We start from the raw sequence: 27,322 nt of genomic DNA on the forward strand, positions 1-27,322 counted from the left end.
TTAACTTCTCATTTACATAAATACCACCATATGCCCAAAAATTAACAATAGTGCTGTAAATGTAGAAGTAAACATAAACACTTGGGATATATATATATATATATATATATATATATATATATATATATATATATATATATATATATATATATATATATATATATATATATATATATATATATATCTATATCTCTCTCTCTCTCTCTCTCTCTCTCTCTCTCTCTCTCTCTCTCTCTCTCTCTCTCTCTCTCTCTCTCTCTCTCTCTCTCTCTCTCTCTCTCTCTCTCTCTCTCTCTCTCTCTCTCTATATATATATATATATATATATATATATATATATATATATATATATATATATATATATATATATATATATATATATATATATCTGTGTGCGGGAGCTTGCGTTGCCAATCAGAATGCTGTAATTGTTTCTCCCTGCCCCACACGCCCCATCCCTATATCCCTCCCTACGTGCGGGCACATGCACTGCACGCGGTTTGCTGGGAGGGTAAAGGGTAAGGTTGCCTAGCAGGTCAGCGGCAAGAACAAACACATGTCAACTATTACGAGTGGGTAAGCTTGGAGGGAACCTGCTACCCGCGTCCGGTATGGCCACTCGTATTAGATGACATGTGTTTGTTCTTGCCGCTGACCCGCTAGGCAACCCGCTACCCTTAACCCTCCCAGCAAACCGTGTGCAGTGCATGTGCCCGCACCCTCCCTACCCCCTGCCAGGACCTTTCAAAACCACCTGGCTTTCCACTGCCCTTCCCACAGCAAGCACAGACAAAAAGATATATAAGTCTGCGCTTTCATGCATTGTTCCCTCTTGCATTTTGAAGCTGAAAGGTGAGACAGTTCTTATTCTGTTTTATTACAACTTGGTATATGGGGATGATAGCTCTTTGTTCTGCCCTATTAATTCCTAATCCTTATAAAGTCTCTTGTGGTCACTCATTTGAATTTGGATGTGGTTTTGCTTCTGTTTTTGGTGTGATCAGCGTTGGGGCAGGAAATTAGTGTTCGTATTCTTATATATAGGCGCTTCCGACTCTCACATCACTCACTTCTAAGTGAGTTTTATTTTATTATTGGTATTTCGTTGGGGATATACCCCAAGGGAGGAAGGCGGTGCATGCAGCGCAACCACTCAGACGGCTAGTAGAGAGATGCCCAATGGACCGTATTGGCTATACAGGCAGCGCCACATGTGGCCACTCAACTCCAAGCTGTCCTTTCTATAGAACTCAAGTTATAGACTAGAGTGCGTCTGAGGCTGTCTCCGGGATACATGGCCATGGTGCCGCCATCACTCCAAGCCGATGATTGCACACACTTAATTCACTCCTACCCGATTTCAGTTTTTCTCCATGTCAAATAGTAGAGTCAGGAAATCGGGTAGGAGTAAAGTGTGTGCAGTCGTTGGCTTGGAGCGTTGGCGGCACCAAGGCCCCGTATCCTGGAGGCAGCCTCAGACGCAGTCTAGTGCATAACTTGTATTCTATGGAAAGTACTACTTTGACAGCTCACCGAGTGGCCACGTGTGGCGCTGCCTGTATAGCCAATACGGTCCATTCTTTCAAGGAGGAAGCCCAACAACGGGGCTGAGGGTGTCGGAAAGAGCCCACCTTTCCACTCCTATGGCACCGGGCAGGTCTCGAACCCATACGCTGCCAACACCCCGCCAGAGCGCAAGGCGCAGACTCTACCACGGGATGGTGTCATGCGATGACCCCACCTCGACCAAAAGCTCTTCCGCTTTCATGAACACGCCGAAGAAATGATTCTCCGCATTTTTTTTTTTTTTTTTTTTTTTTTTTACATTGCGGCCTATTGCGCCGGTAGGCTTCTTCCCGGTGGATCCTGATGGTCGGTCCAAGGCTTCTTTCCGGTGGGTCCTGATGGTCGGCCCAGCCCGTTCTGGCGCAGGCGAGTATTTATAGTGGCGCCATCTTGCATTGGCTCATGCTGCCCTCCCTCTGCTCTGAACTTGGCAAAAATGGTATCGATGCCACGAAGCGTGGCATAGGCTGACACCAGGTCGCCATCTTTTCTCTGAAGAGTTCGGCTCGGCTCGAGAGTATGCGCCAATTTACACTCCACTACAACCAGTCCAACGAGAAAGCGGGGAACACGTATGGCGATGAGGAGCCCAGCGGTGGCGTCAAGTTCTTCCTCTAGAAAAAGAAAAACAGCGATGACAGGCAGAAATTCAACGAAAACCAGCACTGCGTCATGCCTCTCAATCCACCTGGTGGGGCACAGGGGAACAAGCTTTTCGTGCTTGGCCGAGGTAAGCTTGCCAACCTCTGTGAAGCGGAGAAAGCGAATATTCGAAGAATGAACGAAGTTGTACACCTCGGTCAGTGTTTGAAGAGCGATCTTCACTTCCTTGACGTCACACGCCTTCGCCAGTGCTAGATTCTGCCGGTGGTTAAAGCAGTGGCTTGGCTTGGCCAGGGTGTACTTCTTCATGAGTACTGCGGCACACCCTTTGAATTTTCCCATCACGGTATTTGCTCCATATCGAAACCAAGTCCCCTGCACTTGGCCATGTCCAATCCGAGGTCTTCAACGGTGCGCAAAAGGAGCCAGGCTAAACCTTTACCGGTGAGGTCTTGGGCGTGCACAAAGGCAAGGAAGTCTTTCCTTATTTCCTCTTCAAAGTGCCAAATGATGATAGTGGCCTGCACTAAAATTCACTTTCTGCTTGCATGTGAGGAATGAGGTCACAAAGTTTTTTCCTAGGCCTTTAAATCTTGCTCTATAATATTCAATATACGATTCCGTAACTTAAATACTGATAATAAATAAAGAAAATCCTGAGTTCTCCAGAAATGCAACAGAAAGGTACCAGTTTTCGTTTCGACTCTCAGAAAGTGGACATTTTAGCGGATGGGTGGGGGGGGGGAGTCGTCCGACACCCCTGGCCTCTCCCCCCCCCCCACCCCCTGGGTACAGCGTACTACGGCCCTGTACGAGTATATAGATGGTTAGATGAGTGCGGGCCCCATAAGAACGCGGGGCCCTGGGCACGTGCCCGTTGTGCCCTGGCCCTGCAGGAGAGTGAAAAATTACATCAGACCGAAAAAAATCTAAATCTTGCCTGAGCATCCTGTCCACCTCCGCATAGTAAGCCTATAGAGGAGGATTTCTTTTTATAGTTTGGAAGACAGCGTCCAGAGCTATCTAGCGGCGGCCGGCTTCGCTCCCCAGCTTTCTAGCTTTTTAGGGGTGTCTTAAATATATTTTATGTTTTCTCAATTCATGGGTATTTCAAATATTTTAGTTATCCTAATATTTTTTTGGGGGGGGCCCGAATTATCTGGCTCCCCACCGCCGTATCCGCGCCTGCATATGCCTACAGCCGACGACACATTCCGTATTATAGTTGTAGCACATTATAAGCGAGTCAGTTCTGTACCGACTATCCGCATACACTCGAGATTTTCTGGGGGGCGGAGATTTTTGGGGGGCCCGGCCCCCCCCCCTATGTATCCGCCCCTGAGTGGTACTGTATGTCTGATTCAGCTTTTCAGCAACTCTTAATTACTGTTAAAAAGCTTTGTAAGACTGTACAGTTCTACGCTTGCTGGGCTGAGCATGAGCAGTTCACGAGAGACCAGTGTTTGTAAACAAAAGCGCCAGCTTTTAACGGTGGGGACGCCAAATAACACAACACCGGTTCAGGCGTTTGTAGTATTCAAGATCTATAGTATTCTACTGTACTGTAGATCTTGGTAGTATTACCGTCCAAAGGTACGTGTCAACGTGTGGTTTTCAGGTTTTGTAAGTTTTCTAAAATACAGATAATGAAAATTTTAATTCATCTATGTTTTTTATTTGAAATATCAATATAGTATCGTTTTCGCCTATCGGACTTATCGCTTGCTGGTATCGGAATTGTGGATTTATATCGGGTATCGGTTATCGGTTATCGCCTATATTTGTGTCTCCAGTTAACGAATATCGGTTATCACCGATAAGGTTTTCCATTATCAGTTATCGGTTATCGGGAATAGGTTTTCTGTTATCGTGCCCAGCTATGCTTATTGGTGCAGAAGAAGGGTCACACTACCACCAGCAGGGTCATAAAACTACTCTTGGGAATGCCCACAACTCTTATGACAGCCTTGTCAAATGTGTGTGCCTGGGAACCGAAACGTTTAAAAATATGACTCTAAATTGTGCCAGGACTAACAGTATCATTTTTAGCTGTGCCTGACTGGTTTTCACACTGGGCTGAGTCTGCTTCACCGTTGCCAGATTATCGTACTCAGAGCCTCGTATTTACCGGTTTCTGAGCCATCGCAATTGCCAAAAAAAAGCACCAATAATTAACCATTTTAACGATAACTATGCATAAAGGCAGTTATTGGGGTCGAGGAGGCAGTTTTTTGATCGGAAATCGGCAAATATAGGAGGCTGAGTACGACAATCTAGCAACGTTGCTCTGCTTCGACTGCCTCACGAGACCAGCGATGCCAGATTGTCGTACACACCGTATTGCATTGTCGTACCTTCTGACTGATATCTAACGCAAAAACAAACAAACAATCCTCAATAAATAACAATTTTAACGCTAACTTTAATATTCTTTCGTTATTTATGTAGGTACGAGAGTATGAGGCTTAAAAATGATAAATACAATGTGGTGAATACGGTAATCTGACACGCTGCACGAGACCCCTGGTTGCAAGTGTTGGCGGCTGTTTATTTACAATGGTGTGTTTCAGAGTGACTGCGTGAATATTGATTACCAAGAGGCTGTGGTCCCATAGCCTAACTAGCCCCATAAAAAAAACAAGAAGAAGAAGAAGATTACCAAGAGAGAGAAGGGAGGAAAGATAGAAGAGATGGAGGAGGGAAGGTAGATGAGAAGAGAGTAAGGAGAAAGGAGGGAAGAAGGGAGAAAGGGAAGATAAAACGTAATATTCAATAGTAATAATGATAATGATAATAACTACAGTACTTCGATCTTTTATTCCCATATTTGTTACCCAGTGGAAGGATATTTTTGTTTCAGTTCATTTATTATTTTTATTCCCAGGCACCGGTGAGAAGAGGGCAGTATTTTAAACCAGTATTAAGAGTATTGATGTGCTGGAAGCTTCCCCCGGCGTCCATGGGGCTCTAGAAGGCTCCGGGAAGAGCGAGCAAGGGGGCGGGGAGCAAAGCCTCGTCCGCGCCCCGCGGGGCGCGGCCAGGCGCCAGGCGGGAAGTGTTGCCAACTCGCACATACTTTTGCTACATGTTCTTGTATGATCTAAAATATACTGTAACATTCTAGACTGTACTGTTCTGGATATATATAGGAGAAGAGGGCGAGAGGAGTGCAGTCCCAGTCATAGTAAGCTAGTGGTCAAAGAAGAGTCAAAGTGAAGTGTACTACTAAGGAAGAATATTAAACTACAGAAGCTGTGCAAAGTGTTTACATATCTCCCTCCCACGGAGTCTCCTGACGGCGACACGGAACCCAAGTAACACGTCCGGCATAACACTGGTGTCAGGAGTGTAGCCATTTGTTTTTTCGCCATGGAGACTCGTTCCCAAGCTGCCCAGAGGGACGACATGTTGACTGAACTTTTAGAAGCCTTGAGACTACAGGGGGAGAAACAAGAAAGAGCACACCAAGAACTCAAAGAACAACTAGAAAAAGCACACCAAGTACTCAAAGAACAACAAGAAAAAGCACACCAAGAACTCAAAGAACAACAAGAAAGAGCACAGGATCAACAAGAAGGAACACTCCAAGAACTCAAAGAACAACAAGAAAAAGCACACCAAGAACTCAAAGAACAACAAGAAAGAGCACAGCATCAACAAGAAGGAACACTCCAAGAACTCAAAGAACAGCTAGAAGATCGCTTCACAGGATTACAGCTACAGCTAAAAGCAGTTCAAGATGGAAGTGAATCAGTGCGAAGAGAAATGACTGATGTGACCACGAACTTGGGACAACGCCTGATAGAAGTGGAGAAAGAACACACAAATCTCCAACAAGAGATGGAGGTGGTACGGGAGACGACACACAAAGAAATATTAGAAGTGACAGAGTGAAGGCCCTTGAAGACTGCTTGGCTGGAAACGGACAGCCAGTGCCTGCAGGGGCTAGTTGTACCCAAGATGCTTCTCCTACGCAAGTCCGGGGTAGTTTGAGCCCTGTTTCGCCTGAGTTTATCCCCGCAAGAAGTTCCGCCAGCCCCATGAGTTTGCTGGGTTCGCCTGTTAGAAAGAAGCCTCAGGAGTTTGATGGCAAGGTCTCCTGGGAGGCTTACCGCGCTCAGTTTGAGCTGTTGGCAGCTCGGAACGGATGGGATGACCAAGAGTGCGCGGTACAGCTGGCCACTAGCCTGAAAGGGGCGGCGCTGGAGGTCCTTGCTCAGCTCGACAATGCGACAAAGGGCAGCTACAGCGGGCTGGCACAGGCGCTGGAGCAACGATATGGGACCAAGCACCAGAACGAGCTCTTCAGGGTTAGGTTCAGAACCCGCAACAGGAGGCGCGGCGAGTCTCTTCAGGAACTCGCTCAGGACCTTGAGAGCATGGCGCACAAGGCATACCCAGGTGCCACCCCTGACCTGCTGACGGTTTTGCTGCGTGATCAATTCATCGATGCCCTGGACAGCCCTCAGCTGAAGATACAAGTGAACCAAGCTAAGCCAACATCAATGCAGGAAGCTCTGGCACGTGCCATGGAGTTTGAGTCCTTTGTTGGGTCTAGCTTGTCAAGCTTCAGGGACGACTCGACTTCTGGCTTTAGGGCACGAAAGGGCGCTGTCAGCGACACAGACAGGTTCCAAGGAACGTGCTGGTACTGCGAGAAGGTTGGGCACAAGGAGAACGAATGCTATAAGAGGAAGAAGGAATATGAAGGTGGCGCTAAGAAGAAGCCCAGGGAAGGACCCAAGTGCTGGACCTGTGGAGAAAAGGGGCACTGGAAGAATGAGTGTCGGAAAAATGTGCCCCCAACGAGGGACCACCACTCGGGAAACTAAGAAGGGCTGGTTCACGGGGGCAACGACCAGTCTGTCCTGTACATGCCCCGAAGATATCAATGTGCAGGAGAACCACCATGACAAGCTGCCAAGTGGAGGGCAAGGTTGACGGAGTGTTGTGGCCTGTGGTCGTCGACACAGGCTCGGAACGCACATTAGTGCGGCCTGACGTGGTGAGTCATCGTCGACTTCCTAAGACGCCGCATCGACTGTGCGGAGTCACAGGACACTACGCAGAGCTCAGAGGCCCGGTGGACGTGAAGTTTGAGCTCGGAGGAAAGGAAGAGTTCCTCTCTGTGTACGTGGCCGACATGGACGACCCCTGCATCCTAGGTATGGATTATCTTGTCTCCCACAGGTGCGAGCTGGACTTCCGCGCTAAGCAGCTGACTGTAGGAGGAAGGAGGGTGCCACTGACGACTGTGAACAAGGAAGACCTGCCAGTGACGGTCAAGCGCACCACCATTATTCCTCCGAGGTCGGAGATGCTGTTACCCTGTCAAATTACGGGTGCCCCCCCGGCTAGCCTGTGTGTGGTAGAGAGTGGAAGTTGATGTCCGGTAGAAAACGGGGTGATTGTAGGCAGTACTTTGGTAGACCCTGCTGCAGCGGAGGTGCCTGTCGTCGTGGCCAATGTCTCCTTCAGCCCAAAGAAAATAAAACAAGGGACCATGGTGGGGTTGTGCCAAGAGATCGACCAGAAACCAAGAACCTGTGTCTGCAGGAGAACCCTGACGAAGCCCCAGGAGGAGCTGCCCGACTACCTGCGCGACCTGTTTGACAGGAGCTCCAAGTGTCTAGAGGAGCCCCAAGTGGAACAGCTCAGGGAGCTTCTCGTGAGGAATGCAGATGTGTTTTCCACAGGAGACCTGGACTTGGGGTGTACGGACCTGGTAGAGCACCACATCGACACAGGTAGCCACCGCCCAGTGAAGCAAGCTCCTCGAAGGATGGCACCAGCCCGTCGCAAGGAGATGGATGAGGTGATGGATGATCTCCGGCAACAGGGGTTAATCGAGCGGTCCAGCAGCCCGTGGGCGTCTGCTGTAGTGTTCGTCAGGAATAAGGACGGTTCCCTCAGGTGCTGCGTGGATTACCGAGCCCTCAACGATCTCACCATCAAGGATTCATACCCACTCCCACGGATCGACGACATGCTCGACGCTTTGGTGGGCTCCAAGTGGTTTTCAACACTGGATATGAAGTCTGGGTATCACCAAGTCAAAATGGCGGAACAGGACAAAGAGAAAACAGCCTTCTCCTACGGTCAAGGCCTGTGGCAGTTTAAGGTCATGCCCTTTGGCCTGTGCAACGCGCCGGCCACGTTCGAGCGGCTGATGGAGAGGGTGCTGGAGGGACTTCACTGGAAGACGGCATTCATCTACCTCGACGACGTGATTGTCTTTGGCCAGACCTTCGAGCAGGAGATGGAAAGGCTATCAGAGGTTTTCGCCCGGTTTAGAGCTGCACACCTTAAGCTCAGCCCGAAGAAATGCTGTCTGTTCCAAAAGGAGGTCCAATACTTGGGACACATCGTGAGCGAGGCTGGAGTACGCACTGATCCTGAGAAGGTGGCTGCGGTAAGGGACTGGCCGGCACCCTCCAACGTGAAGGAGCTGCGGAGCTTCCTCGGGTTGTGCTCATACTACCGCAGGTTTGTGAAAGGCTTCGCTACGATTGCTGCACCACTGCACCTCCTGACGAAGAAGGGGCGCAAGTTTGAGTGGACAGCGGAAACTCAGGTTGCCTTTGAGAAGCTCAAGGAGGCCCTCATCAGCTCGCCCATACTCACCTACCCAGACCCCTCTAAGCCTTTTATACTGGATTGTGATGCCAGTGATGAGGGGATTGGTGGAGTGCTGTCCCAGGCATGTGCCGACATGGAACGGGTTGTGGCCTACTTCAGCAAGAAGCTCACCCCAGCCGAGAAAAAACTATTGCGTGACCCGGAAAGAACTACTGGCAGTAGTCAAGAGCCTTGACTTTCAGCATCTTCCATTTACAGTCTCGTCTACACGGCCGTGCTGTGTAGACGTGCGTTGTCCTGTGCTCCGTTCGTGGATGCCCTGCCTTCCACGGAATAAACGGTGTCTAGAGGACATGGCTAACGAACATTCCTACTCGGCGGCTTCCGGGCAGTGTCCTGCCCCTGAGGAACGGCGCCTGTGGTCTGAGGAGACTGAAGAGATGGCCGACTCTGCCGAACTTGACCCTCGCCTTTGTTCGAAGGACCACGTGGCCAGCGCTAGCAAGCGGCTCAAGCCGGATAATCCTGGCTGCCTCTCCCCCACTGCCTCTCCTGTTAAAGCTGCCGCCGCATCCATGGAGGGTGTGCAGTCTGGTAGCTCTGAAACTGTCCTGGTCGACGGTGAGGTGCCCCTGGAGGACACGCACCCAGCCGCGGCCCCGCGCCAACCCACCCGCCGCCGCCTAGACTTCCCCGCCGAGGCCGGGCTGACACCAGCCCAGCAATACACGTGGTTTGCATCTCTACTGAAGCAGCACGGTGAGTTGGAGCCGCTCTTCAAGGAGGGTAGGCTCCGACCTTATCTCACGGTCAGGGACGACGTCGCCTTCTACAAGCGGCTCCTCACTGAGGGGTTCCTTGACGTTGTTTTGGTCGAAAATGCAGCGGAGCGGCAGCACACTGTCATCATCCACAATGTGCCGCTCTACATGAATGCCAACCTCATTGAGACCCCAGACAACTTTCTGTGGTTAAAGCGCAGGTATGCGGGCACGGCCCCTCGCCCGCAGCTTCTTGGAGCGGTGGTTGGCCACGTCCCGACAGAGGTGCACCTCCTCGGGGTGGGTCGTAAGGCTGTGGAGCCCTACACGGCGGAGCCCGACATCTGTCGCCACTGTTGCCGGTGGGGCCATCAGGAGTGGCGCTGCAGATCGGCCCCTCGGTGCCGGTATTGTGCGGGCACGCACAAATCAGCTCTGTGCCTCCAGAAGATCCAGGCGGGCACACCCGTCCCCCGTAAGTGCTGCAACTGTGGTGGTGAGCATAACGCCCACTACCACTCCTGCCCGATGAAGCCTAAACCATCTCGGGTCGCGGCGCCTGACCTTTTAGCGTAACCCGTTTCTGGGTCGTGATCTGTAGAGTCCCTCATAGAGTCCCGACAACCTAAGATTTGGACGCCATTATTGGCCCTGTGTTTTCGCCGCGCTTTTCAAACACTAGCACACGGTCTCGCGGCGAAGACAGGGCCAATAATGGCGTCCAAATCTTAGGCTGTCGGGACTCTATCTATCAAGGGACTCTACAGATCATGACCCAGAAACGGGTTACGCTAAATGGAAAAGGCTATTTTTCCATGCTTACCTGTACGGTGCAACTTTCACCATCCGCACGGATCACGCTGCATTGCGGTGGTTGAAGTCACTGAAAAACCCTGAGGGCCAGCTTGCTCGCTGGATAGGTAAACTAGAGCAACATCACTACACTATTGTGCATCGATCTGGGCTAACACACGGTAACGCAGACAGCTTGAGCCGACGCCCCTGCCAACCTGAGTGTCAACATTGCCTCCAGAGGGAAAGCGTCCAGAATATGTGCCGCCGCACTACAGTGGAACAGACAGCGGAGGTGCCATGGGAAGACTTGGGAAAACTGCAGCGGGAGGACCGAGATTTGAGACCAATTATGGAGTGGCTGAGTCAATCGTCAACGCGACCTGGGTGGGAAGTAATCTCGAGAGAAAGCCCTACCACCAAGAATTACTGGACTCAGTGGGACACTCTTCGGATGGACGACGGGGTGTTGCAGCGACGCTGGGTCTCTCATGATGGTCTTGACCACTACTGGTCCACGGTGCTACCTATGAAGTCCCGGGAAGGCGTCCTGAAAGAAATGCACGACAGCATCACCAGCGGACATCTTGGGGTAAAGAAGACACTGAGTCGCCTGCGCCAAAGGTTCTATTGGGTTGGCATGAGGAAGGACGTGGAAGAATGGTGTCACGCGTGTGAGGTGTGCTGTGCAAAGAAGGGCCCCAAGAAGCGTCACCGTGCCCCATTGCAACTATACCAGGTTGGAGCCCCCATGGAACGGGTGGCAGTGGATACAGCAGGACCCTTGCCTCTGACGACGAACGGAAATAGGTACATCTGCGTCACAATGGATTACTTCACCAAGTGGCCGGAAGCCTACGCCATCCCTGACCAGAAAGCCACTACCATCGCCAAGGTTTTGGTGGAGGAGTTCTTCTGTCGCTTCGGTGTGCCTAACGAGCTCCATTCCGACCAGGGAAGGAATTTTGAGTCAACAGTCCTTGCTGAGTGCTGCAAGCTTCTGGGTATCAAGAAGACCCGGACCACCCCTCTGCACCCACAGTCAGATGGAATGGTGGAGAGGTTTAATTGGACATTGGGCCAGGAGTTGGCCAAGCAGTGCAACAATGATCAGTCTTCATGGGATAAGAAGCTGCCGCGCTTCTCATGGCCTACAGGTCTGCCGCCCACGAGACTACGGGGTATTCACCGGCAAAGCTGATGTTTGGACGTGAGCTGCGATTGCCGCTGGACCTACTGACAGGAAGGCCTCCTGGGGAAAGCCTTCCAAGGGACGCCTCCAGTTTTGCCCGTCAACTAGAGGAACGGCTGGAAGAGGTGCACCATCAAGTCCGAGGTGCCTTGAAGTTCTCCGGGGAGGCCATGAAGCGCGGTTACAATATGAGGGCAAGCCACGTTGACTTCAAGGAAGGAGACCAAGTCTGGCTTTACAACCCGCAGAGGAAGAAAGGACAGTCTCCGAAGTTACGGAGCCCCTGGGAAGGCCCTTACACTGTGCTAGAACGCCTCTCCGACGTGACTTACCGAATCCGGAGAACGGAAAGGACCAAGCCGAAAGTTGTCCACGTCAACCGCCTATGGAGGTACCACGGTCCGGGAAACTACACCTGGAACAACTACAGACACCCAGCAGCCGACGAAAACGCAAGGGACGTCCAGGACCGAGAGGAGGTCGATGACGACGTAGGCCTTCTGGACCTTTCAGCCGAGGGAGATAACCTCCCGGCTTCGGCAGAAGTTCCAGGGACACCCCAAGAAGCGGACGACGACGAGGCGCACCAGGAGACAGACGTGCAGGAGGCACCGAGCAGAAGACAGAGACAACGCAGGCGTCCACAACGATACGACGATTATTATGTTTTTGATTAATTCTTTTATGTTTGTATATAGTTAAGTGTGTGATCGGGACGATCACAATTAAGAGGGGGGTATAGTGTTGTGCTGGAAGCTTCCCCCGGCGTCCATGGGGCTCTAGAAGGCTCCGGGAAGAGCGAGCAAGGGGGCGGGGAGCAAAGCCTCGTCCGCGCCCCGCGGGGCGCGGCCAGGCGCCAGGCGGGAAGTGTTGCCAACTCGCACATACTTTTGCTACATGTTCTTGTATGATCTAAAATATACTGTAACATTCTAGGCTGTACTGTTCTGGATATATATAGGAGAAGAGGGCGAGAGGAGTGCAGTCCCAGTCATAGTAAGCTAGTGGTCAAAGAAGAGTCAAAGTGAAGTGTACTACTAAGGAAGAATATTAAACTACAGAAACTGTGCAAAGTGTTTACATATCTCCCTCCCACGGAGTCTTGTGACGGTGACACGGAACCCAAGTAACACGTCCGGCATAACAGTATTATGTAAAAAAAACTGGAATTGAAACTTACCATTGCTTTGTTTTCTTACTGACAGGACAAATCAAGGTTGACATGCCCTGAAAATATTGCTCAACATTGTCTGTGTAAAGCAAAGAACTGAATTGCCTTGTCAGTTGTCAATCCCTTCACCAGCAAGAGGAACATGGGAGTGACAATGAAGGTGTTGCTTTGTGTGGTGTGTGTTTTGGTGATGTTCTCCGAGTGTGAGGTCATGAAAAGTGAGACCAGCAAGGCCTTGAAGCAGACGCTCGGTGGGGGAAGGCTGAAGGAGGAGGAAAATAGCCGGAAGCTGATGGAAAGTGAGAAACATAAAGAAGATGAGATGGTGAAGGACGCGCTTGGTAGAGGAAAGATTAAGAAGGAGAAGGAGGACAAGGCAGCATCAACACCCAACATTGTGGTTCTCCTGGCTGATGACCTGGGCTATGGTGACCTCAGCTTCTCAGGTCATCCCACCTCCAGGTAAGACAATATTACTGACCATGATCATTGTAAACTTGAGACACTTCAAGAATGGTGACAAGGTGATGTGAAAGTGTGAAATGATTGAACATTAATCATTTCAAGTGGTTAAGGATGTCATGGTTTAAGTGTCTGAAGACGCTGATGGTTTCTCTATGTGTTCATCTGTTTCCAGGACTCCACACATTGACGGGCTGGCCCAGGAGAGTCGGTTCTTCACCCACCACTACGTCACCAGCCCGGTGTGTAGCCCCTCAAGGTAAGTCCTTTAAGCCTCTCTTGTGGCCTTCTTATTTTCCATATTAATTTATATAAGTACAGTAATCTGTTGTTATTCAGCCCTACATGAATTTTCTGGTCTTATCTTTGAAAGCTTTCGATAAAGTCTGGCACAACTCTTTGCTTTCTAAACTGCCCTCTTTTGGATTCTATCCCTCTCTCTGTTCCTTTATCTTCAGTTTCCTTTCCGGCCGTTCTATCTCTGCTGTGGTAGACGGTCACTGTTCTTACCCTAAATCTATCAACAGTGGTGTTCCGTTCTATCACCCACTCTCTTCCTGTTATTCATCTATGATCTTTCCATAACAAACTGTCCTATCCACTCATACGCTGATGACTCCACTCCGCATTATTCAACTTCTTTCAACAGAAGACCCTTTCAACAGGAATTACAAGCCTCCAGACTGGAGGCTGCAGAACGCTTAACCTCAGACCTTGCTATCACTTCCAATTGGGGTAAAAGGAACCTAGTGTCCTTCAGTGCCTCAAAATCCCAGTTTCTCCACCTATCAATTCAACACAATCTTCCAAACACCCATCCCCTATTCTTCGACAACACCCAGCTGTCACCTTCTTCAACGTTAAATATCCTCAAAATCTCAACTGGAAACTTCACATCTCCTCTCTTACTAAATCAGCTTTCTCGAGGTTGGGCGTTCTGTATCGTCTCTGCCAATTCTTCTACCCCTCACAGATGCTTTCCATACATAGGGGCCTTGTCTGCCCTCATATGGAGTATGCATCTCACGTGTCGGGGGGCTCCACTCACACAGCTCTTCTGGACAGAGTGGAGTCTAAGGCTCTTCATCTCATCTGTTCTCCTCCTCTTGCTGAAAGTCTTCTACCTTTTAAATTCCGCAGCCATGTTGCTTCTCTTTCTATCCTCTATCGATATTTTCATGGTGACTGCTCTTCTGAACTTGCTAACTGCATGCCCCCCTCCCACTGCCCCGCTGCACACGACTTTCTACTCATGCTCATCTCTGTACTGTCCAAACCCATTATGCAAAAGTTAACCAGCATCTGCATTCTTCCATCCCCTTCACTGGTAAACTCTGGAACAGTCTTCCTTCGTCTGTATTTCCTCCTGCCTATGACTTGACCTTTTTCAAGAAGTGTATCAAGACACTTCTCCACCCGAAATTGACCTTTTTTTTGGCTACTCTTTACTTTTTACTTTTGTGGGAGTGGCGAGTAGCAGGCTTTTTCTTTTTTTCTTTGTACTCTTCTTGTTGCCCTTGAGGCGCATCCTTTGATGTAAAAAAAAAAAATAGATGAAGAAGCCCAGAAATCATGCATAATATGAGACTTCATTGTGTCTGTTTCTGACCTTATCAAGTAATGAAAGCATGTGTATTTATGTACCAGTATCAAATGCTTGCTTGCACCACTGAGGCTGCCCAGCAGGCCCCACCAAGAAAGCCTACTGCTGCCACGGGTAAAATAATGAGGGTTTGATTTTTTATGGGACATTTGCTACTTTTTCCTCACCAAGGTTTAAGTGATTTCCAAATGGTCCATAAAACTTGACTCTTTTGGCTACCGTTTTATTTCATGTTTGCTTATGTAAATATGTGTTTGCTGTTGTGTGGCTCCCAGGGTTACTTAAGTGCTTTGGAGGACCATGCAGCACTCACCATAGTCGTAGTGGAGGCCAAGTAGTCCCTCTAACTACCTGGTCCACTTTTCTCCCTGTACACACCCTCAGACACACACTTATCTTCTCCCCAGGGCCTACTTCCTGAGTGGCAGGCTGCAGGTGCCCAGTCGGGTGCATCCTGGGACATACGTATGTTCCTAAAAAAAACCTTGGTATGCCTCGTAAGGAGACCACATTGCTGCTGTCGTGAAGGCGAAGGTGAGGTGCATGGCCACAGTCACTAGTGTGTTTCCTCCCCAGGGCCTCCCTCCTGACGGGACGGATGCAGGTACGCAGTGGAGTCTATCCCAGTTATTTTGTGCCTGACAACCCCCTTGGTATGCATCGTAATGAAACCACCATTGCTGCCCTCTTGAAAGCCAAGGTGAGGCTCCAGTCTTGACCATGGCCAAAGTCATCATCTACAGGCTGCTGGGTTTTTTTTTTTTTCTTTTTTTCTTTCTTTCTTTCTGCTGCTGTTTCATGGTCGTCAGTTGTGCATCATTAAGAGCATCAGAAACACCCAACTAAAACTTATTTATAGAGGAACAATTTTTGATGCCTAAGAAAAGGCAAGGGTTATTTTTTGTGACCAGACTTAGTAAGTGTTACCTCAAAGCAGTGGGTGATGGTGGGCTGTGGGCTTCAAGATTCACATGAAGTTAACCAATCTATATATTTTATTATCTGTGGAGTTCCCCAACTCTGCCTTCACCCACACTTCTCTTCTCCACATTAACTCGTTTGGCCACATCCTCGCTGCCTCTCCAGGGTTACCGCACCATGATGACAGGGAAGTGGCATCTTGGGGTGGGTTCGAATGGCGAGTTCCTGCCCACACACTTTGGCTTCGACCACTACCTGGGGCTGCCCTACCCCCACGGCATGTGCCCCTGCCTGACCTGCTTTCCAGGACCCGAGTCCTGCTATGGCCCCTGCCCTAATAACTGGGTGTCCTGCCCTCTGTACAGGTGATTGTTGAGGCACTGATGGAGGTGGGAATGTGTGAATGGTGGTAAGAAGTTTTAGAATTAAAATGATAAAAATGAGTACCAATGCATAGTTGTAAGTGATGGAGATGACAGGCAACATTGCAAAGAAAGCAGGAAAAAGGTTAAAGAAGATGAGAATGGTGAAGACGATGATGATAATGAAGCACAGGCAGAGAGGAGTTAAGGATGTGGATGACGAGGATGAAGGGGAGATGTGAGACAAATAGAGAACAGAGTGACATTTTATAAGCTAATGTTTTTTAGAGGACCAGAAAACACAAGTAGAGAAGAAATAAGGTTGTGGAAGTGGACGACAAAGGTGAGAAATGGGAGGAAAATAGAGCGAAAGAGGATAATATTGAAATTTAAGACAACACGAACATTGACCAGAAAACACAAATACTGGGTGACCTAATATTACCTGTGTGCCCCTTGCAGCGACACTACCATCATTGAGCAGCCGGTTGACCTCCTCACCCTCACGCAGCGCCTGGTCCACAACGCCACCGCCTTCATCAATGAGTCAGCCGCCTCAGACACACCATTCTTCCTCTACTTCCCATTCTTGCATGTGAGTCCTTATCACCATTGCCAGAAGCCTAACCTAACCTAAAGCCTCGTATTTACTGGTTTCTGAGCCATAACTATTGCCAAAAAACATCAGTAATTAGCCATTTTAACAATAACTATATATGAAGGCAGTTATTGGGGTCGAGGAGGCAGCTTTGGGGTCGGAAATCGGCAAACATAAGAGGCTGAGTATGACAATCTGGCAACGTTGGTCCTGGTGGCATTGTGTTCATAGCTTTTTATTTATTTATTTATTTATTTATTTATTTTTTATTTTTTATTTTTTTTTTTTTTTTCGTCTACGCCTATTGCGCCGGTAGGCTTGCTTGAGGGGCCTGGATGGTAGTCGGCCCCAGCTCGTATTGGCGCAGGCAGGTGTTTATAGTGGCGCCATCTTCTCTTGTTCTTATCTGCTTATACTCCTTTTTCCTCTTCTTCTTGTTAAACGTCCTTATTTTCCCCTCCCAGCGATTGTATACTCTCCTCTCTGATGTTCCTCCTCCTCATGTCACCCTCCATGCACCATCTCCAGGTTTTCCTCAGTCCTCCAGCTGGTCTCCTCCTCCCTTCCTTCCTTCCTTCCTTCCTTCTTTCATCACGCTGCTCTGAAAACTTCATATGAGTTCTACACATATCGAATTAGTCCATTTACACTCATTTCCATCTTGTTAATCCTAAAACTTCTTATGTTTTTGACACATGATTTCACTTGGGAGTTGTATCATCTTTAATTTTGCCCTTGAGCTGCCTCCGTTACTGTAAAAGATTGTGTCTGTGTTTTCCATCTCCAGTCAGACTTGCATGTTGTGTGTTGCGGGAATTTTTACACTTGCGGTTTTGTTTCTTTGTGTCGTATTTAAGTTTGGTTTTGAGTTGCTTCCATTACTGTAAAAAAGAGTAATCAGTCTCAAAAATGGGTGTAAAAAAAGCTGAAAAATGAGTTAGTAAAAAAATTAGCAAGAAATCAGTAAAAAACTAATGAGTGAAAAAATGTGTAAAAAATGAGTAAAAAAATGAATGAGTCAAAAAATGGGTAAAAAATTAATTAAAAAATGAATGAGTGAAACAAATTGTAAAAAAATGAGTAAAAAATGAATTAGTGAAAAAAATGGGTAAAAAAAGACTAAAAAATTAATGAATGAATGAAAAAAATGTGTAAAAAATGAGTAAAAAAATGAATGACTGAAAAAATGGGTAAAAAAGTTTGTTAAAAAATGAGTGAGCAAAAAAATGAATGAATGAAAAAATGGGTAAAAAAGTTTGTTAAAAAATGAGTGAGCAAAAAAATGAATTAAAAAAAATGAATGAATGAAAAAATGGTTAAAAGATTAGTTAAAAAATGAGTGAGCAAAAAAATGAATGAAAAAAAATGAATGAATGAAAATATGGTTAAAAGATTAGTTAAAAGATGAGTGAGCAAAAAAATGAATGAGTGAAAAAAATGGGTAAAAAAAATTAAAAGAAATTAATGGGAAAAAAAAAAGTGAATAAAAAAATGAATGAGTGAAAAAATTATTAAAAAATTTGTTTAAAAATGAGTGAATAAAAAAATGAATGAGTGAAAAAATGGGTAAAAAATGAGTAAAAGAAATTAGTGTGAAAAAATAAGTGAATAAAAAAATGAATGAGTGAAAAAATTGTAAAAAAATTTGTTTAAAAATGAGTGAGTAAAAAAGTGAATGAGTGAAAAAATTGTTAAAAAATTTGTTTAAAAATGAGTGAGTAAAAAAGTGAATGAGTGAAAAAATGGGTAATAAATAAGTAAAAGAAATTAGTGTGAAAAAATAAGTGAATAAAAAAATGAATGAGTAAAAAAAAATGGGTAAATAATGAATAAAAAAAAGTTAAAAAAAAAGTGCTGAATGTCCCCTCCCTGCCACCCTCCGCTCCAGATCCACCACCCACAATTCGCCTCGGAGATGTTTGCCGGGACAAGCGACCGAGGCCTTTTAGGAGACGCCCTGGAGGAGATGGACTGGGCCGTGGGGCAGGTGGTGGAGACCCTGCGAGAACGCGGCATCCTGGACAACACACTCATCTGGTTCTCTTCGGACAATGGGTGAGAACTGAGGACGGGAGCTGAGGTCACCATTCTTAACCTGTCCGCTGCAATTGGCACGGACTTGGGTTTCACTGGTAGCCTGGTCACATGTACTCCCAGGTCTTTCTGTGCCTCTGTGGTGGATAGTTGAGTGTTTCCCATGTGGTATTAGTATGCTGGATATCCCCTCCCAATGTGCATGAGTTTACATTTTTCTTCATTGCATTGTAGCAGCCACTTTGTTCCATTCCTGTAGCTTGGTGAATCTTCTTGTAGGAAATCCACAGTCAAGGGGTTAAATGCCTCCAACACTCACAGCAATTATTTCTACAAGACATAGAAAAGAGGTTAAATGTGTTCTGATGAGTGTCTTTTCACATTTGTGGTAGAGAAGCTTTGTCAGACTACCACCAGAGTCATCAAATTACCCACTGACAGGCCCACAACTCCTAGGAAAGCCTTGCCAAATTTGTGTGTTCTTGGGTGACTCAAATCAGCCACTTTTTTGTTCCATTCCTGTAGCTTGGTGATGTCTTCTTGTAGGAAATCTGCATTCAAGGGGTTAACAGCAGTAAGCTTGAGTTTTGATAATTTTGATGAGTACGAGTTTTGATATCAGTATGAGTAATATGGGTAAGAGTTTTTACACCAATAGATCAAGATACCCCCACACTCACGGGCAAACACTTTCCCCTACTGGCAGCCCCAGTTTGTATCGGCAAGAGCGTGGCGGGTGTGCTGGGATGCTGCGCTGTGGCAAGGGAACCACCTGGGAGGGAGGCGTGAGGGTGCCCATGTTTGTCCATTGGCCCCACCCACTCATAGCACCAGGTAAGGGGGAGGAGATGAAGGAGGAGGAGGAGGAGTCACGGGTGCTTGAAATCACTCAAGAAAGGAGGAGAAGGAGAAAGAGGAAGACCCAGTTACCATATATTTTGCCAGCCCAGAGAGATGAATTTTTCCCTAAGCACTTAATCATCTGCAATTGTTTAAAAGGAGGAGGAGGAGAAGTTGGAGAAAGAGGAGAAGAAGAAAGAGGAAGACACAGTTACCATATATTTTGCCAGCCCAGAGAGACAAATTTTTCCCTAAGTACTTAATCATGTGCACTAGTTTAGGAAGAAGACGAGGAGAAGGATGATAGTAGTGAGTGAGTCGTGGAGCGGATGTGTGTGTTGTCTGGCTCCGTGCTGACAGTGCTGTGTCAGCATGGCTGCCGCCAGCAGGGCCAGGGGCGTGAGGGATTTGTGTTACGTTTGTGAGGATTTCACAGGCAAGAAATGGATTGGCTGCTGTTTGTGTCCTAAATGATGTCATGTGAAATGTGCTCATTTGTCTGGAATTGAGCAGGAGAATATATCTAAAATGAATTGGGTTTGCAACCCATGCCTTCATAAAGCATCTCTGGCTACCAAAATTGTGGAGAAATTGGATGAATTCAAGCAAGAATTATCTTAGGAAATATCAGGGGTAAAGGAAGAAGTTGAGTCACAGGCCGTGAGTTTGAGAAAAGAGCTTGGGGAGGTTGCAGAGGTGTTGCAGCTCGCCGAATATGCAGTCAGCGGGTGCAAGCTGGGCTGAGGTCACCAAACACAGGAGGAAAGTCAAGAAAAATCTACTTGTTGTTAGGGCCTCTGAGCAAGATAAAAAGGCTACTGAGTTAAAAAGTGAAGTTTCCCAGGCATTACAAGGCATTCAGATTACTGATTCAAGATTCACTAATGGAGGTAATATCATAATGAACCTTGATAATGAGAACATGAGGGATGAAGCAGCTAAAAAATTGGAGTCTGTTGAGCAAATTAGTACCAAGAGTGTTGGAAAGATGAAGCCAAAGATCATGATATGCAATGTGCATAAAGAGGAGACCAAGGAAAAAATAAAGGAGACCATCTTAGACCGCAATGACTTCTTACAATCAATTGAGGGTGTTGAGAATAAAATTGAGCTGATTTTTAGTAAGCCTGCAGCTGGCAGTACAATGCACTACATATTGAGGTGTGACCCAACTGTGAGAGAGCTGATTCACAAGAATCATAAGTTATAATTAGAATAGGGAATATACCCAGTGAGAGACAGATACCATGCAATTATATGTTATCATTGTCAGAGATATGGCCATCTTGAGGCCAACTGCACTGCTAAGAGAAATGGGGAAGCCCAAAAATGTTTCAAATGCTCTGGTAATTATAAATCACAGGAGTGCACCATGGCTGAGAAGAAATGCATATATTGTTTGAGGTTCAGGAAGCCTGAAATCAACCACTCAGCGAATGACCAGTGTTGTGTAGTTCTCCAGACTGAAATTGAGAGAATTCGTAACATAACCGATCATGGCTATTAATTAGTGTTTGTACTCAAAGATAAATTGTGTGTGATGAATGTTCAGTGAGTTGGAAATCATCGTTGGATATTTAATTGTGATACTATAATGAAAATACCAGACATGAAAACGGAACAAATGGATATTGGTGGTATTACTCATGAAAGCAATTAAGACACTCACTCACTCACTACAACGTTTGAGAATAAGTGCATCAAAGATTATTGTTGAGGCCAACATTGCAATTGTTGACGACCCTCGAGAGTGCCACATCAGCGGCGGAGCAGGGCCTGAAACTTCATCAACAGTAATCGTAACAGTATGTAGAAAAAGAAGGAGGAGGAGGAGGAGGAGGGCACAGGCATTTACCATATATTTTACCAGCCAGGAAAGATGAATTTTTGCCCCAAGCACTTAATTATCACCACTACTTTTTCCATCACTTCAATTCTGCATCTCTTTGGTTAGGTCGCAGCAATGGCCTGGTGTCGGCACTTGACCTCCTGCCCACATTGGCCTCCCTGGTGGGCCTCGACACCTCTGGCCTCACCCTGGACGGCACAGACATTTCCCCTCTGCTCTGGAACCCCCTCGCCCCTGTAAGTGTGTGGGGCATGGCAAGGCAGGGAGGAGGGGGAAGAGAAGTTACATTTGAGATTGATTTAGTTGACTTGGCAGAGGAAAGGAGTCAGAGGATTGGGAAACGTGTGTCCGTCTTAGTATTTCATCATGTGTGTGTCTGTGTATTCCCCCAGACCCCAGAGTCCAATAAGTGAATTAATCTCCTTGTATTTCTTTGTGTGTGTGCGTGTGTGCTCCTCGAGAGTCCAATGTGTGTATTTCTTTGTATTTCATTTCTTACTATTGCATTATTATTTCCCCAGAGTCCAAGGCAATACATGCCCATCTACCCTGAGAGCCCTGCTCCCTCAATCGGGCCCCTGGCGGTGACCAACGGGACCTACAAGGCTCACTTCTACACCAAGGGCTCAGGTGAGGTCAGCCACGATACAGGTGGTCACGGCTCACTACTGAATTCTTGGAGGCAGGAAAATGTTGTTCATAAACTCCCCAATTCCTTGAAATCAGGAGTGCAGAAAATTATATAAAAAAAAGTATATTAATTGACAGATTTTTACTCCATTCTACTCTATTTTCAGAGACAAAACAAAAATAAATAAAAAAGACGTGAATTGACAGAATTTTACTCTATATTACTTTCTTTCCGCAGACTAAAGACAAAAAAAAAAGCATTAACAGATTTTTACTCTATTTTACTTTATTTCCACAGACTAAACACACACAAAAATGTGAATTGACAGATTTTTACTCTCTATTACTTTATTTTCACAGACTAAAGATAAAAAAATATTAAAAATGTGAATTGACAGATTTTTACTCTATTACCTTATTTTCAGACTAAAGACAAAAAAAAAGAATAAAAACATGAATTGACAGAGTTTTTCTCCATTTTACTTTATTTTCACAGACTAATGACAAAAATTAATCAACTCCTTCATATACAGCTTTATCCGATCCCGATAACTACGACCAAATGTGTCCTGAAACCCACCCACTGACCCAGCACGACCCGCCCCTCCTCTTCCACATCCACCGTGACCCAGGCGAGCGGTATGACCTCTCTGGTGACTCACAGTACAGGTCAGTCAATATTGGGAAGGAGGGAGGGAGTAGAATGTTGAATGGTGGGGATGAAGGTGAAAAGGATCAAGGAAGAAGAGAAGGAGAAGGAGGGGAAGAGGCAGAGGAAGAGGAAGAGGAGACAGGATTATTATGCAGTTGTTGTAATTGTGATAGTACAGGTAACTCAACTTGCGCGAGTTTGGTTTACACGTTTTTTAAATAACGTTGGGTCCAAAATCCAAATAAATGTTTGATTTACACATTTTTTCACTTATATGCAATATTTTATGGAGTGGCCACCAGATGTCTCATACAACTGGACTCACACGGCACCGCGGCCACACAGCTGAGCTCAGTTCTTCCCGCGCGCCACTTGAACAACAATACAGTACCCACGCTGCCACGCTACTCAACTTTAGGGGTGGGCAGGTACCGGTACCAGTACAGGTACTAACAGTACCAGCTATAAGGTATGGTACCGGTACCAGACTGCTCAGTACCGGTACCAATACATGGTGTCCCTCATTTCTTCCTCACAAGAGTGAGACTGAGTGCCTGAGTGGATATCTCGGTGATATGGATATTCTCTCTCTCTCTCTCTCTCTCTCTCTCTCTCTCTCTCTCTCTCTCTCTCTCTCTCTCTCTCTCTCTCTCCCTTCAGATTTAGGCATCGTCCCTTTGGATTGGAATAAGGCTAACGTGACACCGATTTTTAAGAAAGGAGACAAAAAAGTACCAGGTAATTACAGGCCCATTAGTCTAACTTCGGTTGTAGGTAAGCTACTTGAGAGCATAATTAGAGACAAAATTGTGAGTTACCTTGAAAGCCACTCATTAATTGGGGACTCACAACATGGCTTCCGTAACAAAAGGTCCTGCCTATCAAACCTCTTCACTGTTTATGACGTAACCAAATCACTGGACGTAGTCTATCCTGATTTCCAGAAAGCATTTGATAAAGTCCCACATCATAAATTACTTTACAAATTAAAGCAAATAGGTATTGATGGTCAAGTAAACCAATGGATCGCGAATTGGTTGAGCAACAGACAACAAAGAGTATTGCAAAATTCAGAGTGGGTGCCGGTCACTAGTGGCGTCCCTCAGGGCTCGGTTCTTGGCCCAGTGCTCTTCATCATTTACATCAACGACGTGGATGTTGGACTCAATAATTGTATTAGTAAATTTGCAGACGACACAAAGATTGGTAACTCGGTTCTCACTGACGAAGACAGGCAAAGCCTCCAAGAGGATTTGCACAAAATTTCAGCTTGGTCGGATAGATGGGAGATGCCCTTTAACGTAGACAAGTGCCAGGTCCTTCAAGTTGGAACGAGGAATAAGAAGTTCGATTACGAAATGCGTGGCGTTAAACTCAAAAGTGTTCAATGTGTCAAGGACTTGGGGGTCAAAATCGCGTCAGATCTCAAATTCTCACAGCAATGCATCGATGCAGCAAATAAAGCGAACAGAATGTTGGGCTTCATTAAAAGAAACTTTTTATTCAAGAATAAAGATGTAATACTTCCGCTCTACAATAGTTTAGTCAGACCCCACTTGGAATATGCGGTACAGTTTTGGTCTCCCCACCATGCAAAGGACATTGCTAAATTAGAAGGTGTTCAGCGTCGGGCAACGAAAATGATCCCTTCCTTGCGCAACAAATCCTACGAAGAAAGGCTTTCCACCCTTAACATGTTCTCTCTTGAGAAACGTCACCTCCGAGGAAAACTGATCGAATGTTTTAAAATACTTAATGGTTTCACGAATGTAGACAGATCAACATTGTTTATGATCGATGACACTTTGCGCACGAGGAACAATGGCGTAAAACTCAGATGTAGACAAGTAAATTCAGACTGCACCAAATTTTTCTTCACCAACTTTGTAGTGCGAGAATGAAATAAGCTCCCACCATCAGTGGTCCAGTGTAACACGATTGACTCCTTCAAAAATAAGCTCAACCGTCACTTCCTTCAACTTAATATCAACTAGAGTAGAAATGCAACGTTTAGGAGCCTTCTGATTAATGTAAAATCACTTAGGTTTTAGGACAGACCACCTAGTCTGGACCATGGGGTCTGTGTGGTCTGATTTTCTATGTAAATCTATGTAAATCTCTCTCTCTCTCTCTCTCTCTCTCTCTCTCTCTCTCTCTCCATTGAATGAGGTGAAGTTTTTCGATATAAACCTACCTTGCAGACACTGGCAGCGCCAGCAGCCTCCACTATGTTAGTGTCTCCCAGCGCTGTGTTTACCCCTATGGGCGACACAGTGCCCCTCAGGATGTGGTAGCAATGCGCCTTAGGCTAGGCTATAGGTACTACTGGGAGGTTAGTAACTCCCCTGTGTCTGCTGCACGCTAGTGCCAGGCCGAGGGGCCACACACTGCAACACTGTCATGGAATGCCCTCTCATTGCTAAGTTTAAACCACGGGACTGCCTTGACCTGCCCCAAACAATTTGTTGGCTCCTGAACCATGATGTCCTCCCTGCTATCCTCAAAGAACACCCTCAGTTTGCACCAAGGTGGTGATGCAGTATATGGCAGCCTGAAATACTACCGTGCTATACAAGGCTGTGATTTCTGCAGTATTCTACTTTAAGGATTAGTATTTACTCTATCTCTGTATTCATTCCCTTCTAGTGCTTGGGCGATGTCCTTCTCTGTCCCCACATATTATTTTCTTCTTGTCCAGGGGGAGGCCGGCAGGTACCGCCCCCCTCCCTTGTTGTGCATTCCTTCCTACCATTGCATCTCTTTAGTTTCATGGTGCTACCTATACATGTATTAATAATTGTATAATCACACACTCTCCTGCCTGGGGGTTGGGATGGCATGTTCCTCCCTTCTCCCTTGTTGTTTACCTGCAACAATAAATCAATCAATCAATCAATCAATCATTTACGCGAGCTCTTCAAGGACACAATGCTCACGTAAATCGAGTTACCTGTAGTAGTAGTAGTAGTAGTATAGTAGTAGCAGTAGCAGTAGTGGTAACACCTGCTATTACAAGAAAACTCTGAAAATGAAACAAAAGTATCGTATCATAAACTTATACAAAAGAAAACTACCATTCATCGTTACAAATGCAATATTTCTCCTCCTCCTCCTCATCATCATCACCATCATCATCCACTCCATTGGTTATACTCTTCTCTATTTTCTTTTATGTGACAGGGGCAACGTTTAACTTTTTGTCGTTTTCATTTGTTTTTGCCCAGCCGTGGACTGCTTCCTGTACTGTAGAAAAGTCATCATCATCATCATCATCATCCACTCCATTGGTTATACTCTTCTCTATTTTCTTTTATGTGACAGGGGCAACATTTAACTTTCTGTCGTTTTCATTTGTTTTTGCTCGTTAACTGCTTCCTGTACTGTAGAAAGGTCATCATCATCATCACCATCATCACTGCATCTTCCTTTTTTCCCCCTCCAGCGACGTGATAAGTGACCTGACAGCTTGGCGGGAAGAGCACATGAAGACGATGACCTGGAGTTTCCCCCTCACAGAGCTCCATGAATCCTCCTCCCAACCCTGCTGCACCTCCCCCTCCTGCACCCCCTTCCCCCGATGCTGTGACTGCCCCACCTACTCCTTCAGCCCTTCCCCAGCCCCCCACCCCTTCCACACACCAGCCCAGTCCCACCCCAACCTTGTCTCCAGCGTCATGTTACACTGAGGAGGGATTGGATGGATTGGATTCATTGGCTGCAGTCTTGTAAAATAAATGTGGTGCCAGGAAGTGTTAGTCAAGACATTGCATACTTAGATCATCGTCCTCATTAGCGTGTTATAAGTAACTCATTAAATTGACTCCTCTTCTGCCCTCGCATTCTTTTGTTTTTTGTTGGGTCGGCGTCAAGTGGGTTTTCTTGTTGCGCGTTTTGTTTTCTGCCCTTGAGCTGCCTCCCTTGCGACAAAGAGATGAAATAGAAATATAATGTCAAGTGATGTTTTAAACCAATTTCCAGCCATGCCCTCTATAATGTAAACACTGGAATAAGTCGGGATGGATACATGGATATTGGTTTACAAAGATTTAACATTAATAAACTGATTGTAACACACTGATGGCCACACTGACCTAAGGATACATCACCTTGACCGACACCTTTCTGGGCATCACATTAATACATTCACCCTGATCATATGTACTATTACTTAATGCCTAGAGGTTGGTGCATTGGGCAAAGACTCATTTGAATAGATAAAAAGAATATGGAGTGTTAAAGAATATGAATTTTAAGCCAGCACACTCAGCACATATACTTAGACTATTCTATAATCGTAATTACTAAAGGAACCATGTGCTTAAATACATATTACATGTGCAACTATTATAAGCTCACAAATACTTCAGAGAGAGAGAGAGATTTTCATAGATATTCAGACCATACATTGGTTTACTCTCTCTCTCTCTCTCTCTCTCTCTCTCTCTCTCTCTCTCTCTCTCTCTCTCTCTCTCTCTCTCTTGTGTGTGTGTGTGTGAGAGAGAGAAAGAGAGAGAGAGAGAGAGTGTGTGTGTGTGTGTTCCTTAACCCGTCCGCTGCGATTGGCATGGGTTTTGCCTTCCTTGGTAGCCCGGTAACATACACTCCCAGGTCTTTCTCTGCCTCTGTGGTGTATAGTATAGTATAGTATAGTGGTGTATAGCTCTCCCCTCCCCCCTTCACCCACCCCTCCTGGCCCCCCTTCCGACC

At 46.4% G+C, this 27,322-nt stretch overlaps 1 protein-coding gene across 1 annotated transcript; it reads left to right on the forward strand.

The window, feature by feature from the left end:
• Positions 1–720: 720 nt before the first annotated feature.
• On the forward strand, positions 721–26,689 carry LOC126983484 (arylsulfatase A-like). Its single transcript, XM_050836227.1, has 12 exons — positions 721–852; positions 12,699–13,126; positions 13,302–13,385; positions 15,306–15,429; positions 15,816–16,015; positions 16,475–16,607; positions 18,499–18,665; positions 19,351–19,478; positions 21,439–21,569; positions 21,855–21,963; positions 22,497–22,632; positions 26,058–26,689. The coding sequence occupies exons 2-12, from the start codon at positions 12,807–12,809 to the stop codon at positions 26,299–26,301; spliced, it is 1,776 nt and encodes a 591-aa protein (XP_050692184.1). The 5' UTR covers positions 721–852; positions 12,699–12,806; the 3' UTR covers positions 26,302–26,689.
• The last annotated feature ends 633 nt before the right edge of the window (positions 26,690–27,322 follow it).

The sequence above is a fragment of the Eriocheir sinensis genome, chromosome 54 (genome assembly GCF_024679095.1).
Source record: "Eriocheir sinensis breed Jianghai 21 chromosome 54, ASM2467909v1, whole genome shotgun sequence".
In the NCBI taxonomy this organism is placed as follows: domain Eukaryota; kingdom Metazoa; phylum Arthropoda; class Malacostraca; order Decapoda; family Varunidae; genus Eriocheir; species Eriocheir sinensis.

Bases quoted from the DNA above. Each gene is read 5' to 3' on its own strand.
- LOC126983484 (XM_050836227.1), top strand. From the start codon at position 12,807: ATGGGAGTGACAATGAAGGTGTTGCTTTGTGTGGTGTGTGTTTTGGTG. The intron at 13,127-13,301 runs GTAAGACAATAT...ATCTGTTTCCAG, and splicing joins TCAGGTCATCCCACCTCCAG to GACTCCACACATTGACGGGC. The intron at 21,570-21,854 runs GTAAGTGTGTGG...TTATTTCCCCAG, and splicing joins TCTGGAACCCCCTCGCCCCT to AGTCCAAGGCAATACATGCC.